Source organism: Balaenoptera physalus (genome assembly GCF_965194825.1).
Source record: "Balaenoptera physalus genome assembly, chromosome: 6".
Classification (NCBI taxonomy): domain Eukaryota; kingdom Metazoa; phylum Chordata; class Mammalia; order Artiodactyla; family Balaenopteridae; genus Balaenoptera; species Balaenoptera physalus.
In genome coordinates this window covers 67,500,742-67,518,385 of record NC_138885.1, presented here as the reverse complement: position 1 = coordinate 67,518,385, position 17,644 = coordinate 67,500,742, and the positions used below count along the sequence as shown (strand labels likewise).

Sequence of the window (17,644 nt, the reverse complement as noted above, 5' to 3'; positions counted from 1 at the left end):
GCATGTCTCTGAGACTTGCTCCCCATCTCATTAATCTCAACTCAGCCTTTACAATTCAGCACAAGTGTCCCCTACTCCAGTAAGCCTTCCATCATTGTCGGTCTTGGTGCCATACTACATTTACTCACCCCCAGTTTAACCCTCACTTATTACACTGTGATTCCTTTGTCTCTTTTGCCCATTATGCTATGGAACCACTGAGGAAAGCAACTGCATTTTATCCATCTTTATCTTCCCATCCCTCAGCAGAGTACCTGGCACAGCATTAGATTCAATAAATGCTTATTAAAGGAGAGAATGAAAGGGAAGCCTGTCTGTCGTAGAAAGAAAAAAAAAAATCAAGCCTTAGAAAGGCACCTTCAAGGAGATCCACAGAAAAACACACTAACTTACTTTCTCTTTCAAACAGCTTTATTGAGAGATAATTCACATGCCCTGTAATTCACTTCTTAGGGTTATTTATGCTATGACAAACCCCTGGAGGTAGTTACAATTTATTCTCCTTCAGACTCTTGCATATACCACAAATGTTGGTGTTTTTTTTTAACTTTTTTTTTTTATAATGACAGTTTTCAAACATACTGAAAAATATTCAACACTTAAAATTCTCAGACCTCCTTTTGTCTAGCACAGTGGTTCTCAAACTTTAGTTGCATCAGAATCAACTGGAGGGTTTGTTAAACTATAAATTGCTGGGCCCTACCCTCAGAGTTTAGAAATTAGCATTTCTAAATTCTGAGGCATGGACATATATACACTGCCAAACGTGAAGTGGATAGCTAGTGGGAAGCAGCCGCATAGCACAGGGAGATCAGCTCGGTGCTCTGTGATCACCTAGGGGGGTGGGATGGGGAGAGTGGGAGGGACGGAGATGCAAGAGGGAACAGATATGGGAACATATGTATATGTATAACTGATTCACTTTGTTATAGAGCAGAAACTAACACACCATTGTAAAGCAATTATACTCCAATAAAGATGTTAAAAAAAAAAAAAGAATTCTAAAAAAAAAAAAAAGAAACTAGCATTTCTAACAGATTCTCAAATGATGGTACCGCTGCTGGTCTGGGGACCACTTTTGAGAATTTTTGGCCTAGCAGTTTCAACAATTATCAACATTTTGCCATATCTATCATTTATCACTCCCTCCCTTCCTTCCTCTTTCCTTTCTCTTCTGTATTTCTAAAAGCAAATGTCTGATGTTTCTCTATCATTTCACCCTTAAATACTTCTGTGTATATCTAAACAATAAGGACTTAAAACAACATATTATAATATCACACCTAAAAGTTAACACTACTTCATTAATATCTCTCATTGATAATGATCACATTTTTCTAATTATCTCAAAAACACTTTTTATGGTTGGTTTGTTCAAATCAGTATTAAAACAAGGTTAACACATTCCATTTTGTTGTGACTAAGTCTCTTTTAATCTAGAACAGTCGTCTTTCCCTTTTTTATTTTCTCATGCCATTGACTTGTTGACAAAATCAGGTCAGTTACCTTGTAGAATGTCTTACCTTCTGGATTTGGATAATTGCTTCTTCATAGTGTAATTCAACTTGTCCTCCCATCCACTGTATTTCCTGTAAACTGAAAGTCAGGACTAAAGGTTCAATTAGATTCAGTTTTAGCTTCTTTAGCAAGAATATCTCGTAGGCGATGTCACGTAAGTTATGTTGCGTCACATCAGGAGGCATATAACATCTGGTTGTTCTACTTTTAGTGATGCTACATTGATTGGTAGATTCAAGTGGTAACAGCTTAATCATTGTAAAGTGAACTACCAACCTTTCTCCTTCATAGTTTTAATCATCCATTGATAAGCACAGCCTATACCACAAAATAGTGTTTTTCTAATTCAATCATTCTGTTTACATTTATTTTTAATTTTTATTTTTTAAATTAATTTATTTATTTATTTTTGGCTGCTTTGGGTCTTCATTGCTGCGTGCGGGTTTTCTCTAGTTGTGGCGAGTGGGGGCTACTCTTTGTTGAGGTGCGTGGGTTTCTCATTGCGGTGGCTTCTCTTGTTGCAGAGCATGGGCTCTAGGCACGTGGGCTTCAGTAGTTTTGGCACACGGGCTCAGGAGTTGTGGCGCATGGGCTTAGTTGCTCCGAGGCATGTGGGATCTTCCCGGACCAGGGCTCGAACCTGTGTCCCCTGCATTGGCAGGTGGATTCTTAACCACTGTGCCACCAGGGAAGTCCCTCTGTTTAAATTTATTAACTGGGTTTCCCTCCTCAATTAGCGTAATTTAGTGTATTTTGTAAAGGATGGGCAGGATAAATTCTTTTCCTTTATTTTTTAATTAAAAACAAATTTTTTTTTTTGGCCGCACTGTGTGTGGCATGCAGGATCCTAGTTCCCCGACCAGGGATCAAACCCGCACCCCCTACAGTGGAAGCATGGAATCCTAACCACTGGACTGCCAGTGAAGTTCCTCTTTTCCTTCAGTTTTTAATTTTCAAAGTAAGGACTCGGTGCCTGTTGTTACTAAGTCGTGTCGTTCCTCAAATTCATATGTTGAAGTCCTAAGCCCCGTTATGTATTTGGAGATGTCTTTAAAAGGCAGTTAAGTTAAAATGTAGTCATTAGGGTGGTCCCTAATACAACAAGACTGGTGTCCTTACAAGAAGAGGAAATTCAGACACAGATATACACAGAGGGAAGGCCATGTGAAGACACTGGGAGAATGTGGGCCTCTGCAAGCCAAGGAGAGAGGCCTCAGAAGAAATCAACCTTGCTGACACCTTTGGATTTCTAGCTCCCAGAACTGTGAGAAAAAAAATTTCTGTTGTTGAAGCCACCTAGTCTGTAGTATTTTGTTATGGCAGCCCTAGCGAGCATACAATGCCCTAGCTACTTGTAATGGTGACCAGTAATTTTTTGTATATTTATGTAATTAATTAGCTAATTAATTAATTAGCTTTCTTTCTCTTTTTCATATCATTATGAATGCATGGATTTTATACATTCAACATGTTTCAATTTGTTGCAATCATTTTTCTTTTGGATGTTTAAATTGTTCTGTATTTGGCTAGAGGGAACCTAGAGGAAATTGACTTTTGTGTCATTTTGATATGATCCCAACAGTCTTTGATAACTTCCTTGCTTTCAGGTAGAAGGCATCCTGGGCTCATTTTATACATTTTGGATCCCAACACATTAACATAATCATTTGCTCTATAATGTCCATAAAATAGTTTCAAAGTGATCCAAGTATTTTTCACTAATTAGACTACTAGATGAAATTTAAAATTTATCTTTCTTTTTGTCCTTAGAATACCTATTTCTAAGAATATATACTCAAAGTCTTATGTTCTAGAGACTTCCCCGGTGGTGCAGTGGTTAAGAATACACTTGCCAATGCAGGGGACATGGGTTCAATCCCTGGTCCGGGAAGATTCCACATGCCTCGGAGCAACTAAGCCTGTGCACCACAACTACTGAGCCCGCGTGCCACAGCTACTGAAGCCCGCGCGCCTAGAGCCCGTGCTCTGCAACAAGAGAAGCCATTGCAATGAGAAGCCTGTGCACCGCAAGGAAGAGTAGCCCCCGCTGGCCGCAACTAGAGAAAGCCCGCGCACAGCAACGAAGACCCAACGCAGCCAAAAATAAGTAAAAAATTAATTAATAAAAAAAAAAGACAAAGGCTGCAGAAGCAGCAAAAGAAAAAAATAGGTAAATTGGACCATATCAAAATTAAAAAAAAAAAGAAAATAACTCTTCTTCAAGCTGTAATGAGAACTGAAGTTAAAAGACAGATGAAATGGGAAGAAGCACAGTTCTGGGATTTCATCTTCCTACTTATATGCATCATTTAATAGTTCACCAATGATTTTACAGCATTTCATCCAGGATTCCCTGAATAAACTGTTTCCTGATGAAACATTTTAATCACTGCGTCAATTTAGATAATCCTGGTCATGTCATAAACACTGAAGCCTTAATGTTTCAGGCTCTTGTTTGTCCTTGAATATCAAAGCCTACAGATATACTGAATATGTCTTCCTATAATGTTAATAGTCCTATTTACTGAACTGAAATATTCATGATTAAAAAAAGAAATCCTAGCCAGAAGTTCCCTTTGAGGTCAATTGTTTTTACATGAACTATTTGAGTTAATCTTTTGCTCCAGTTAAAAGCACACACAGACATGGGTGCACACGAACACACATATACACACCCCTTTCTTCTTTATCTATACTGTTAGACTGCCTCATTTACTATATGTAAAACATCATTTGGCTGCTGTGTGACAAGCATGTTTAAATACAAAGTGCATCTGGAATCAGATGGAATTGGTTTTTTCTTGCCTAATAGTTAGGTTATTGCCTAACAAAGAGACTGTAATAAAATTGTCTAAACTTTTATGGATTTGGTGTCTTTAGCTACAAAAGTAACACTTACCTATAGAGTTAGTAAATTAGGTCCCAAATATAAAGTGGCTAGGACAGTATCTGGCACACAACAAGAGTTTAATAACTATCTTCATTCTCTACCTAAAAACCTCTTAGGACAACTGGAAGCAGAAAAAAAATCATTTGATCTTGAAGATGACTGTGAATACAGGGCTACTTCCCCTCTTGATTCTTAGATCATTGTGTGCAATCTGGCTCTACTTTAAAGGAGCACCAACATGAGCTGTTATTGCTTCAGTTGGCCAGGAAGCCAAAGTGTTAAGCAGTCTTTTAAGTCCTGTTAATTTGTATAAGGCACAGAGGTAATATAAAATAGTGGCTGGCCTAGTCACAGGTTCTCCTATCAGCTGTCAGACAGGATATCCTAAAGATAGCTTCTAGAAGGCGATTCCTCAGTAATTTTCCAAGATCACTCAAGAAAACCTACATATTTCATCCCACTCTTTGGAGATCTTTCCCTCCTTGTGAAAAGGCATTTTCTCATCCAGAGTAAAATGAAGCACAAGACTATTAATTCTAAATTTCATCTTGGTAGTGAGACATCTGGTGGGAGCAATGCTTTCCTTAGGTTGGTACTCACTTTTTTTTTTCCTTGTTAAATAATCATTTTTGTCATTAGGTAGTTGTAAAAAAAGCAAGGGAAGAGAGCATTGTTCAACAGATTTCTGCTGCAGCAAAAAGTACTCCTCCTAAGTCACTACTTAATAGCAACTTTCAAAGAGTTGATCTCCTCAGAGCACATGCTCCAAGAGCTTTTAAATTGTATTATATGAAAATGCATGTATCCATTTGGTAATGCTGGGTTAAGGAGATTTAACAGGTCCCTTTATTGCAGAATTTCTCAGACCCTTAAATATACTAATGTATATTACAGTCTCCCAAGGGGGGATGCAGGATGCAGCACTTCCCAGACTTATCTGATCCTAGATCTGTTGCTCCACAGAGCAGTGTGGAGGATCACTGTTACAGAGAATACACTCTGGGAAATAATGTCCTATCATTTAAAACTACAGGTAAGAGGAACATTGGACCAATGGGCCCCTAATGTACGTTAATCATTTTCAGGACAGTATAAGTTATTCGTTGTTTTGGCTATTGCAACCGTTGTTTGGCTGTAAGAAATAGAAACCCATTGCAAACCAATTTAAACAGAAGATGGAAGTCTTGGTAGAACACAGCGCTTTTGCACAGAGTCCAAAGCCAGAAAGTATACAGAGTTTTAGGAGGACTAGACTGTAACTTGAAAGTCAGAACTTGTGATTAAAGGACCATGTGGGTGATTGATTACCTACGCTTTTTTCCTGCCTGCCTGTTTTTTTCTCTTTTGAAGAGCTTTGTCTATGTTGTCAAGAAAGTGTCTGACATAGCCCTGATTCTATGTTCCCGTTAAGCAGTATTTATTGCTATGTCCTAAGTCCAGCTTCTCAAAAGAAAGAGAATCTTGATAGCCCAGCTTGGATTGGGCTTTCACCCAACCCTAGAACAATCTGCTGAGGCTAAAATTCATGTGCTATAAATAGGAAGGTCTAGGCCTGCCCCCTCAGTTGGGTGAGGGGGATGGATTTTTCTTAGAAGGAAGGGGCCATGGGATGAGTAGGCACCACCAAAGTAACATTAGTCATGACTTCTTTATTAGAATCGTTTTAGAAAGAAGGGCAGCCTTGATTGCAGTATTTCATATACTGACAATAGCAAATTGATTTAGAAAGAATGTGCTTCATAGAATCTATTTGTGAATCTATTATGAATATTGTGTCAGGCATTATCACCATTTATTAATATCTAATTCTCCTCTACTGCTGAGTACAAGGATCCCCTGCCCCTTGAAGTTTGATGTGGCCATGTAACTTCACTTGGCCAATGAAATGTCACTTCGTGGGGGGAAATACTTTGATATAGAAGGATTTAGAGACCAGTGCAGCCTGCAAGTGCCAAGCCAACTCATGGACAGCTAGCAGAGCTCCAAGGGACTTCCTGTAAGAGAACTATTTTATTCTGTAACCCCTCTGACATTTTGGAGTTGTCTGTTATTGTATTATAATCTAGCCTATCCTGACTAGTACAAATATTCTCTGAAATGAGCCACACAGGTTCAACAATGTAATGAAGGTGAAATATTATCCTGAGCTGGTGCTAATATGAGAGGCCATAAGTTTGGTGACCTAGGCCTATGGACAAGATTCCCCAGTTTCCAGTTCAATTGATGGGACTCTTGTGATACATTTTGGTAATCTTCACTTCTCATGACTGGAATTTTAAGTATCTTGTAAAGGTTAATAAAAATATTATTTTCACATGCTCTCATTATATAACACCATTAAGTGTTATCAGAAGAGGAGCAATTTTCTTCAGTGTTTTCTCAGTGAACTAGGTGTATCAACATTTATGACAATCAGATGACCACCAATGCCACTGATTTGTTTCAGAATTATCATTCTGTACTCAAGCTGTTATCTTGAAAAAATGGTTCAGGAAGTGTAAGTGGACATAGGTGCCCTTTTCTTATACAACCCTGATTTTGCTCAGAGACCTATCCATAGCCCTCACAGTCAGGTGCCTCAGAGGAAGCTGAGCTCTACTCCAGTCCCAAGGTTGGGCTGAATGGTCTCAGGCTAACCCCATTTCCCCTGCCAGTGTTTGGTTCAAGTACAGGCATGAGACCCTACTTTGCCCAGTGGAAGAAGAAGTCTGCTAGAGGGTTTCTAGGGCATATTTCCTTTTTTCTAAGAAAGAGTTACAGGAAGAGATGGTTTCTTCCCCTTACCCCCTCTGAATACTGTCATTTTAGGATGTGTTGCCTAGAACTGCCACAGCAGTCTTTTTGCTCTTAGCCTGACGATGAATCCAGAGGATGCCCAGAGACGACAGAGCTGTGATACAGAAAGAACCAGGATCCCTGAAAATAGTGTTGAGCTACAGAATCTATCAATCCTGAAGTTCTTCCTCTCTGGACTTTCTGTTACATAGGACAGATATCCATTGAATCAGAATTGCTATTACTTGCGGCTAAAAGCATCCTAGCTAATACATTAATAATATATTTGCTTTTTTAGGTTAGCATATGCCTTTTTATGTTGCCTCTGAGAAAACAGCATGTAAAATTTTCTTTTAAGACTTCCTAAATCTTTATTCATGAATTATGATAGAGATTAGATAACAAAACTCCAGTGGTTTCTGCGATAACTGGACTCTTTAATCAATCAGCATTCTTTCAAACACTATGAGCAATTCCAGAATACAGGGCAGATGATTAAACATGTTTTACTTCACAGGTAGCTTACGGTCAAATTTCAAAGATTCAAAATAATGATCTGTCAAGTGGAAGAATGAAAACTGAAAATCTGTTTCTTTGCTGATGCCTGACAGGGTCTGGGTACTGCTGGTACTAGAACAGGGAAAGGCGAGGATTAAGCACCGACTGGAACATAATATCAGAAGTCCTGCAAGTAAGTGAAAATCAAGGTGGTGGTGCATTTTAAATCGTGAAATTGTAATCAAAGTACTTAGGTATTCTATAGATTTTTACCGAGTTCTTAGATAGTTATTTGTGTAATTACTTATTTGCCTGCCCTGTTAAGATTGCAAGCTCCTTGAGGGCAAGGACCATGTTTATCTTGTTCTTCTCTGCACCTCCATCACACAATTGTCATTTTTTTTGTGTGATAAGAACATTTAAAATCTAGTCTTTTAGCAACTTTCAAGTATATGTATATAACACAGTATTGTTAACTATAATCACAATGCTGTGCATTAGATCCCCAGAACTTATTTATCTTCTAACTCCAAGTTTGTACCCTCTGACCAACATGTCCCCAACTCCCCCCACCCCCACAACCCCCAGGGTACTTATTTTTTTGCAAGCTGTTCCCTTCCCCTGTAAAGTTATTCTCAGGACTCAATTTCCCTCTTAGTGTAGTTATTACTATTATTTTGTTATCTGTTATGCCTGGAACAGATGTGGATGAAGTTGACCAATACGTGTAGTACAGCTTTGCCAGCCCATGATGAATGTGTCACTACTCCATTTTCCTCCTTTCCTCCTGAGCCTCTCTCTAAACTCTTCCTGTCTCCTGTCCCTTAGCTTTCTCTACAAAATCACTAAATCTCTGGATTTCCAACTGAGCTAGTCTGTATAAATTACTGACTCCAAACCACTCCCTAGATCCTTTGTGACCTTTGGTCAACTTACTTGATCTCTGGTCATTGACTGACACCTAGTAAAGTAAGAAACATTTTGAAAGCTAATAATAACAAAGAACAAAAAATATGCGCTCTACTTATTTTCATCCCATTGATATTTTCTTGGTAGCACCCTTATGTTGAGCTGATCTGATGGCCTATTCTCATCCTTCCTCTGATAGAGATCTTTTGCTCAATTTCCATTCTAGGGATTTCCCTGGTGGTCCAGTGGTTAAGAATCTGCCTTCCAAGGCAGGGGACACAGGTTCAATCCCTGGTCGGGGAACTAAGATTCCACATGCCACAGGGCAACTAAACCCCGCACCGCAACTACTGAGCCTGCATGCCACAACTAGAGAGAAGCCCACAAAGAAGACCCAGTGCAGCCAAAAAAAGAAAAAAAAAAAATTTCCACTCTAGACCACTTCTGATTCTTTCCTCTAGGCTTCACTTAATCACTGAGCCCAACAGATACTAAATAGACTTCCCTTTGTGCAAAAGGCTCAAGGACAAGCTTTCCTATGTTCAAAGTCATTTTCTTAGGCTTGGCATTAGTGTTAACTCTTAATATCCGGTCTGTCTCACTGAGTCTTCATTTATCATGTAGAATAGAAGATACCTACCAGGGTTTTCTCTGAGACATGCCTGCTTCATTAGTAGAGAGAGGTCATTCACAGAGATGTTTCTACTATGTGACCTCTACCCACCTAACCAAGGCTGACTGGACCCTTGGTAGAACTTTACCTAAACCAGGCCAATCAGATCCTCTTTCTCGTGAATATGAATTGACCCCCAGTGAGTGTGAGTGCATAGCATTTCCCCCAGTGAGTTGGAAATGGAGTCTTATTATTGGGCAACTGTTAGCAGCAGCTATTGGCCACTCCTGAAACTCTGCCTAGCTCACTGACATCTGTGTGACCTGCTCTGTCAAGGCACTTTAAAGGTGGTGAAAAGTGCAAGTAAAAGATGTAGCTGCAAATAGAGAAACAGATAACTGACTCAAGGACTTGATAGTGTGAATTGAAGGGAATAGGTAGATTGCAGAGATGTTGAAATTGAAGGAGCAAGATCTGGCTAAAAGACAGTGATAACTTGAAGATAATTCTACTACTCCACGACTGGGGAACATTGTCAATTAGTACTGGAGTGGCTGGTTGCTGGGCAGGTTGGGCTCTCTGGGATTCTTGAGCTTTTCAGGTAATGGTTCCTCTCTTTTCACAAGCAGCAGTGTGAAAGCCAACTATAGAACTTCACTACTAAACAGTAAACAATTTAGGAATTACTTTGTTAGGGCTATTCATAACCGTTTATACTGATGGTGGGTACAAAATGTGGGCTATTTAGCTTCCTTCTCTTTCGTAGCTGCTGTGTACTCACACCCATTTTTATAAATACAAGGTATTGGTGACAAGGGAGCTAGATTGAGAGAATTTAAACAGTGCATATTTATCAATGACATAATGAAAAAATAATACAAAACCAAAATCAAATCAAGTTGCCCATGTCCTTGAGAATTTTCAAACTTACAGAAAAAGCTGTTAAACTTATCTCAGTAGATCACTCTCATAGGAAAGAGGAAAATGTTAATGCAACTTTATTATAAATAATGGCTCCGTTGCTGTTTATAAAAAGTCCCTATTAGAATTTTGGCTGAAAGAGAACAGATTTTTCCGTCTGATTGGGGCTTGAAATCTGGCTTCTGCCATTTGCCAGTTAGTTGTGTGACTCTATCCAAATTATATAACCTTTCTGATCTTGTTCCCACATCTGTAAAATGGGCATACCAGCCAACTCAGATCTTTTCCTTTATTAGAAACTAGTCTCTTTGAAAGAAGCTTCTAAAAAAAGTGTCACAATTTTCGGACAAGTATTGCATTCACTGCAACAAATACTTGAAGGCTGACTGAAGGCCAGGACCTAAATGAATGAATTCCTTCTACAGATGGAGCCCATGGTGTAGTCACGTAGGGGTGAGATGAGGTGAAACTCTAATATTAACAATAGCCTTTATTACTATTTATGAGCCTTTCCTATTTGTGTTGGGTACTGTTACTACAAGGTTTACACACATTATCTCATTTTATCCTCACAATAACCTCCTAAGGTGGGTCTCAAAAGCCTCATTTTATCCCAGAGGAAACTGAAGCCCAGAGAGGTTATTTTGGTCAGGGTCAAACGGCTAATGGGTAGTGGAATCCAGATTGGAACCAACGTTTCCCAAATTCCAAAGGCTTCTGCTCTTAATCCTCCAGAGGAAAAGGAGAGGGAGTGTGTGGAAACTGGCTGTGTTAAACGCATTCTGGGATCCAGTGCCTGTAAAACGCCTGAAAAATAAGGCGACGAAGGACTCCTTAGCTCATACCCTTAACCCTTCTTTCCGTTAAGAAAGTTTAACAGCTTCTCACCATCTGGATTGACTGAAGAGCGTTATAGGAAAAGAAGGCGAGCTGGGCCCGTGGTCCCCGAGGACTCAGCTGGCGGCCAAGTGGGGCTGGCGCGGCTGATCGCCAGACCTCAGGCGACCCGCCTCCGCGCGGGCGGTCAGGCCGAGGGTGCTTCGAGGTGAAGCGGCTGGTGAAGTGTGGGGCTGGAGGGCGGCGAGCGAGCGTGTGCGGGAAACGCAGGGCGCGCACCGGGAAGGAAGCTGAGAACCGGGGCCGAGAAGCCCCACGTGTACAGCGGGCGGAAGACGCGCGCTTCTGCGTGTCACCGGCTCAGGCCTGCAAGGATAGTTCTCTAGCTCCCGCCAGCTCGGGCGCCGCGCGACTCCTCCCACCCTCTCCCGCCTCCCGCGGCCAAACCAATGGGCGGGACGGGGGTTGGGGTGAGCGCGGGGCGGGGCGGGGCGGGGCGGGGCGCGCGCGGCTTGCGCGCAGGTGCAGCCCGGCGCCCGGCCCGCCTGTTCCGCTGCCGCCGCCGCAGCCGCCGCCGCCGCTGCCGCCGACGTGCATTCCGCTCGGCGGAGGGGTCGGGCCTGCGCTTTCTCCTCCTTCCTCCCCGCCTCCGGCTGCCGGTAGGACCCGTTTCCCGCTGCCGCTGGGAGCCTGTGTCATCGCCCGCCCTGAGCACGGTGAGGTCCTCAGGGAGCCTGCGGGCGCGCTCCCCGCCGCGTCTTTGACTCTGTGGCCCGTTGCTCTGAGGCCGGCGTCCCGCCAGGGCCGGGTGGCCGGCCTGGGCTGAGGGCGGCGTGGAGCGTGTGGATGAATGAGGCGCTCTCGGACTAGGCCGCGCGTCCCGGGAGCGGCCCACGCCTCACCCGGCACGCTCTGGGGAAAGCCTTTTCCGGAGGCGGGGACGGCCAGTGGCCCAGTCCAGAGGGGGAAGATGTTGGGTGGGACCTCGCTTAGGCTGGGCGGCCAGCCACTCCTTGGTAGGAGGCCAGAGGACTGGAAAGTCTCTGCTCGTGCAGCTGTGCTTCGGAGACCTGGGGTTTGGCTGGGAACAGGTGTGAGTTACGACCCTGAAAAGGGAGATTCCCGGCCCTCGGCCCTCGGGGTCAGGGATCAGAGGGCTGGATTATCACTTCATGAGCAGGGCCTCAGCGTGGCCCCGGGAGGTTCAACTGGAGCCAGAAGACAGGGATAGTTTTAGTTCCCAGCTTATAAAACGTGAGGTTAGCAGTCCTCATGAGTTCAGTTTGCAGTACTAAAGTCGGCTCAATTTTGCCCGGAGAAACTTAGAGCCAGATTGTCAGGGACCGAGAAAGTTTCGACCTGTAAATAAAAAGGCTTAGTAGATCCATTTACGACTAGAAGTAACCAAAGGGTAGATTCAGGAGGTTGTTTATGAGGACTGATGAGTCGTACCTACAGTGCCAAAGGTGGAAGAGACTTGTTGGAAAGACCGTGATACCGGCGTGTGTTCATTCATGCGAAAAATGGTGCTTGTGGGCGAAATGGGAAAGAACAGGTTCCAGATTGAGGGAATGGATTGGTGGGAGGAGACTCGGTTGCTAGTGGTTCTAGAATGGATTTTCTTTGACACTCTTACCTGTGCTCCTGCTTCCAAATGCTTTCATTCATATAACCACATGTCAGGTTAAGAAAATGTTTTTTGAACAGTCTGGATGGAAGATTGGCAGCTAAATTTTATTTTTGATTTTTGGTGCCACATATTTTTAGATCAGTTTTCCAGGACTTCTCAGGAGTGACTGCTTTGACAACTATCAGAATCAGATCTGTTAACAGAACTTTTTTGTTTTCATTTTTGTTGAAAAATAAAGTGTGTCAGTTTTAGATTGATATATACAGTACGCTGTATTCTTAATCTATTATTCAATAATATATTGTGTGTGATGAAATGTGTTTTTGGTCAATGGGGACAGTAAAAAGTTTTGTTCATATGTATGTTTGTTTTGACATTTCAGATGCCCCCCAAAAAGGGAGGTGATGGAATTAAACCACCCCCAATCATTGGAAGATTTGGAACTTCCTTGAAAATTGGTATTGTTGGGTTGCCAAATGTTGGGTAGGTGAATGTTGGGCTTTTCTCATTTTCGTTTTGTAAATACTTTGGGTCTTGTTGTAGAAATGGGAACTCATGAGGTAATAAAAATTTAAATTGAAGAAAAGAGGCTAAGAAGCTGGACTGTTAATATGTTGCAAAACAAGATTTTCATTTGCACTTACCTTATTTTTGGTTTTCTACACAGATACTGGGTTGAAACTTGAGTTACTTATATTGTTTGTTTTGCTAAACTCAGAGGAAGAAGCAGTGGGAGTTTAAACATCAAGTTGAACCAGATCAGCTCTGGTTTGCCAGAAACACTGTTGGGAGATATACAGTATTGAATTTATGGGGAATTAGAGTAGTTTAAATTAGATTTTCATGCTGGCTGGCTCCGTAGGGTACTTAGGCTGGCTACCAGAGGCCATGCAGTAGGATACTTTAGGAAATAGTTTTAAAAGCCCCATTATAAATTTGATTAAATTTTTGGGAGATCAGGGATCAGATGGCTGAATTTTTACTAGAAAAGAAGGTGACAAGTTTGAACTTAATATTGGAAGTTGTGCGCTAAAAGGGTATCTGTTATAAAGTGGCTAAATCTGAAAGTTATGAGAATAGAATTTTGAGTTTTGTAATGTTTAAAATTAAAGTGAATTATTACTGCAAATAAGACTAATTAGGAAATATTTGTGGGGTTTATTATATAAATCTGTACACATGCAACTTGGTGTTCAAAGTCTGCTTTTTTCATTATTTGCCCTTCTATTTTAATACCTTTTACTAACCTTAAAATGTAAAATGTCTCAGAAGTGATTAGGATGTACTAAGGAGTAACAGATCCAATATGGATTTATTAAGGTGACGGAAAGTATTCTGGAATGTGCTTTAGGCTTTTAGATTGGTGGCAGGTAGGACAACCATGTTCTTTCACGTGTTCCTAGGAGCCCCTGTCATAGAGATTGCTTAGTGACTGGAGCATGGTGTGACCAAGTAAGGCAGTTCTGAAATTCTTGTAATGTAAAACATGACAAGTGGGGCTGTCCTAATTTCAGTCTGGAGCTGGAGAGGTTTGCATTTTGAGGGGGTTTCCTGCTGTGATATAGGCTGCTTGCAAAGTAAGACTAAATAGAGAGTGGGAATATAAGCAAAACAGATAATTAAGCAAAGTACTGTAGGGTGCTGTCAATAAACTTGAAAGCAAGATATGATCGTTATGTACGTTGTGAGCTTTATTGCGTTAGTAAGCAAGACATAGTTTTTAGATATTAACATACTTCTCTCATTCTAGAATCATTGCAGTCAATGCAGCTTGACTTTAAATGGGACTGCTTTAAAGTGGGCCATCTTAAAAAGTGTTTCCTGTATGAGTTTTTTTAGCATAGAGCATAATGAAGTCAATATATATGAAAATAACCTAGAATATATATATATATTTTTATAAATTTATTTATTTTATTTTATTTTTATTTTTGGTTGTGTTGGGTCTTCGTTGCTGCACGCGGGCTTTCTCTAGTTGCGGCGAGCGGGGACTACTCTTCGTTGCGGTGCGTGGGCTTCTCATTGCGGTGGCTTCTCTTGTTGCGGAGCACAGGCTCTAGGTGTACGAGCTTCAGTAGTTGCGGCACACAGGCTCAGTAGTTGTGGCTCACAGGCTCTAGAGCACAGGCTCAGTAGTTGTGGCACACGGGCTTAGTTGCTCCGCAGCATGTGGGATCGTCCCGGACCAGGGCTCGAACCCGTGTCCCCTGCATTGGCAGGCGGATTCTTAACCACTGCGCCACCAGGGAAGCCCTAGAATATTTTATTATCCAGTGTAAATGTGCTGTTTATGCTTTTAAATTAAATATTCCTCCCACTTTCCCCCAGTTTTATTGACGTATACTTTATAAACAGTAAAATTCACTCATTTTAATAATGTGCAGTTCAATGAGTTTTGGCAATTGTGTTTGGTTATGAACACTACTTTTTTTAGAATGATCTTACATTGCCTAACTGTATCAGGTAGGGTTCTTCGTAAGCAACACAAATTCTTGCTGTTTTAAGCAAGAAAGAGAGACTTATTGGAAGGAGAGCATTGAAGGACAAGCTGAACAGCCAGGCCTCAGGAAGGACAGGAGCCTGGGTAGTGCTGGCAGAGATGGGTCCACGTGGAGCTCAGCCATATGAACTGAACTTCTGGGTGTTTCTCATCACCTGCTGCCTCTCCAGTGATATAGATTCCTGTGTAAGGAAATCTGACTGGGCATGTCTACCTCTGGATAGGCCCACAAGAAATGGATTGGGGAGAGGGGACAGTTCTCTGAAGGATGGCTTGCTGATCAAAAATAAGGACATTTAGTGCTGAAACCATCTAAAGAATCTCTTGGTTTTTAGAGAACTGGATGAATAAGAAGGTTTGCTGATTACCTAGAAACATAGAGGGATATTTATAGCTAACAGTAGTTGGTATTTATTTGAACACTTATTTAGTGTATGCCTATCACTGTTCTGAGCACTTTATATGTATTATTTAATTTAATCAATGTTTAACATTCCTGCCCCCTTCTCATTAGAATTTAAATTCCGTAAAGGCAAGGATTGTCTTGTTCTTCTTTATTGTTATATTTCTAGCACCTAGACTGGTGTTAGGAACTTAGTAGGCGCTCAGTAATTATCTGTGAATGGATAGTTTTTCTGCCCTTGATGCTGTGTGTAGGTTTAATGATAAGGAGGCACGTTTTGATGGCCACTTTTAATGAAGTGAAGTAGAAAGAATACTAAAATAAGAGTATGAAGACTTGATTTCTAGATTTGTTCTGCTTTTTCTTACCTGAGTGACTCTATAAATTAGCTCCTCTTGGGCCAGTATATTATTGTGGGTGAGAGGCTTGGAGGCTGTTGAGGGAAACTACTTTTTCTTTTTAAAGATTTTTTTTTAAAATTTATTTTATTTATTTATTTTTGGCTGTGTTGGGTCTTTGTTGTGGTGCACGGGCTTCTCATTGCAGCGGCTTCTCTTGTTGCAGAGCACGGGCTCTAGGCGTGTGGGCTTCAGTAGTTGTGGCATGCAGGCTCAGTAGTTGTGGCTCGTGGGCTCTAGAGCACAGGCTCAGTAGTTGTGGCACACGGGCTTAGTTGCTCCGCGGCATGTGGGATCTTCCCGGACTAGGACTCGAACCCGTGTCCCCTGCATTGGCAGGCAGATTCTTAACCCCTGGGCCACCAGGGAAGTCCCAAGATTTTTTTTTTTTTAGAGCAGTTTTAGGTTCACAGTTGAATTGAGGGAAGGGTACAGAGATTTCCCATATATCCTCTGCCCTTATACATGCATATCTTTCCCTATTATCAACATCCCGCACCAGAGTGGTACATTTGTTACCATTGATGAACCTCATTGACGCATCACCCAATGTTCATAGTTTACCTTAGGGTACACTCTTGGTGTTTTACCTTCTATGGATTTGGACAAATGTATAAAGACCTTTGTCCACCACTATAGTATCAGAGAGAGTTGTTTCACTGCCCTAAAAATCCTCTGTGCTCTGCCTATTCACGTACCCTCCCCAACCACTAATCTTTTTACTCTCTCCCTACTTTGGTCTTTTTTAGAATGTATTTGGAATTGTACAGTATGTAGCCTTTTCAGATTGGCTTCTTTTACTTAGTAATATGCATGTAAGTGTCCGCCATGTCTTTTCCTGGCTTAAATAGCTCATTTCTTTTTAGCGCTGAATAATATTTCATTGTCTGGATGTACCATAGTTTATTTATCCATTCACTGACTGAAGGACATCTTGGTTGCTTCCAAGTTTTGGCAGTTATGGATAAAACACTTGCTATATAGCCAAATAAATAAATACTTTAAAAATTCATTAAAAAAAAACCTACTTGCTATAAACATCCATGTGTAGGTTTTTGTGTGGACGTAAATTTTCAGCTCGTTTGGATAAATACCAAGGAGCATGATTGCTGGATTGTACGGTAAGAGTATGTTTAGTTTTATAAGAAGCTTCTGAAGTGGCTGTACCATTTTATATTTCCACCAGCAATGAATGAGAGTTCCTGTTGCACCATATCGTTGCCAGCATTTGGTGTTGTCAGTGTTCTGGATTTTGGCCATTCTAATAGCTGTGTAGTGGTATTCCATTATTGTTTTAATTTGCATTTCCCTGATGACATATAATGATGTGAAGCATCTTTTCTTATACTCATTTGCCGTCTGTATATCTTCTACGGTGAGATGTGTGTTAAGGTCTTTGGCTCATTTTTTAATCGGGTTGTTTGTTTTCTTATTGTTGAATTTTAAGAATTCTTTGTATATTTTGGATAACTGTCCTTTATCAGGTGTATCTTTTGCAAATATTTTCTCTCAGTCTGTGGCTTGTCTTCTCATTCTCTTGATGTTTCTTTCACAGAGCAGAGGTTTTTCATTTTAATGAAGTCTACCTTATTATTATTTCTTTCATGGATCATGCCTTTGGTGTTGTATCTAAAAAGTCATTGCCATACCTCAGGTCATCTAGGTTTTTTTCTATCTCCTAGGAGTTTTATAGTTTTGCATTTTCATTTAGATCTGTGATTCATTTGAGTTAATTTTTGTGAAGGGTGTAAG

General features: G+C 41.1%; 2 protein-coding genes across 10 annotated transcripts in view; one reads left to right on the top strand and one right to left on the bottom strand.

Moving 5' to 3' along the window:
* Positions 1-11,409, bottom strand: part of SP9 (Sp9 transcription factor) — a 68,060-nt gene extending 56,651 nt beyond the window's left edge. For 2 of the 9 annotated variants that reach the window (XM_082465407.1, XM_082465408.1), the window contains exons 1-2: positions 11,013-11,409; positions 1,524-1,596 (exon numbers count right to left, since the gene is read on the bottom strand). The gene's annotated coding sequence lies outside the window, so the exon portion shown is untranslated. Of the gene's footprint in view, positions 1-1,523 lie in introns of all 9 variants that reach the window. The other 7 variants (XR_014264754.1, XM_082465405.1, XM_082465410.1 and 4 more) reach the window with 5 other exon arrangements.
* An 89-nt stretch (positions 11,410-11,498) lies between these two features.
* The window catches only part of OLA1 (Obg like ATPase 1), a 172,205-nt gene continuing 166,059 nt past the window's right edge, over positions 11,499-17,644 (top strand). Inside the window, exons 1-2 of the mRNA XM_082465440.1 lie at positions 11,499-11,677; positions 12,974-13,074. Coding sequence (XP_082321566.1) covers positions 12,974-13,074 — 101 coding nt within the window. The 5' untranslated portion in view covers positions 11,499-11,677. The remainder of the gene's footprint in view (positions 11,678-12,973; positions 13,075-17,644) is intronic.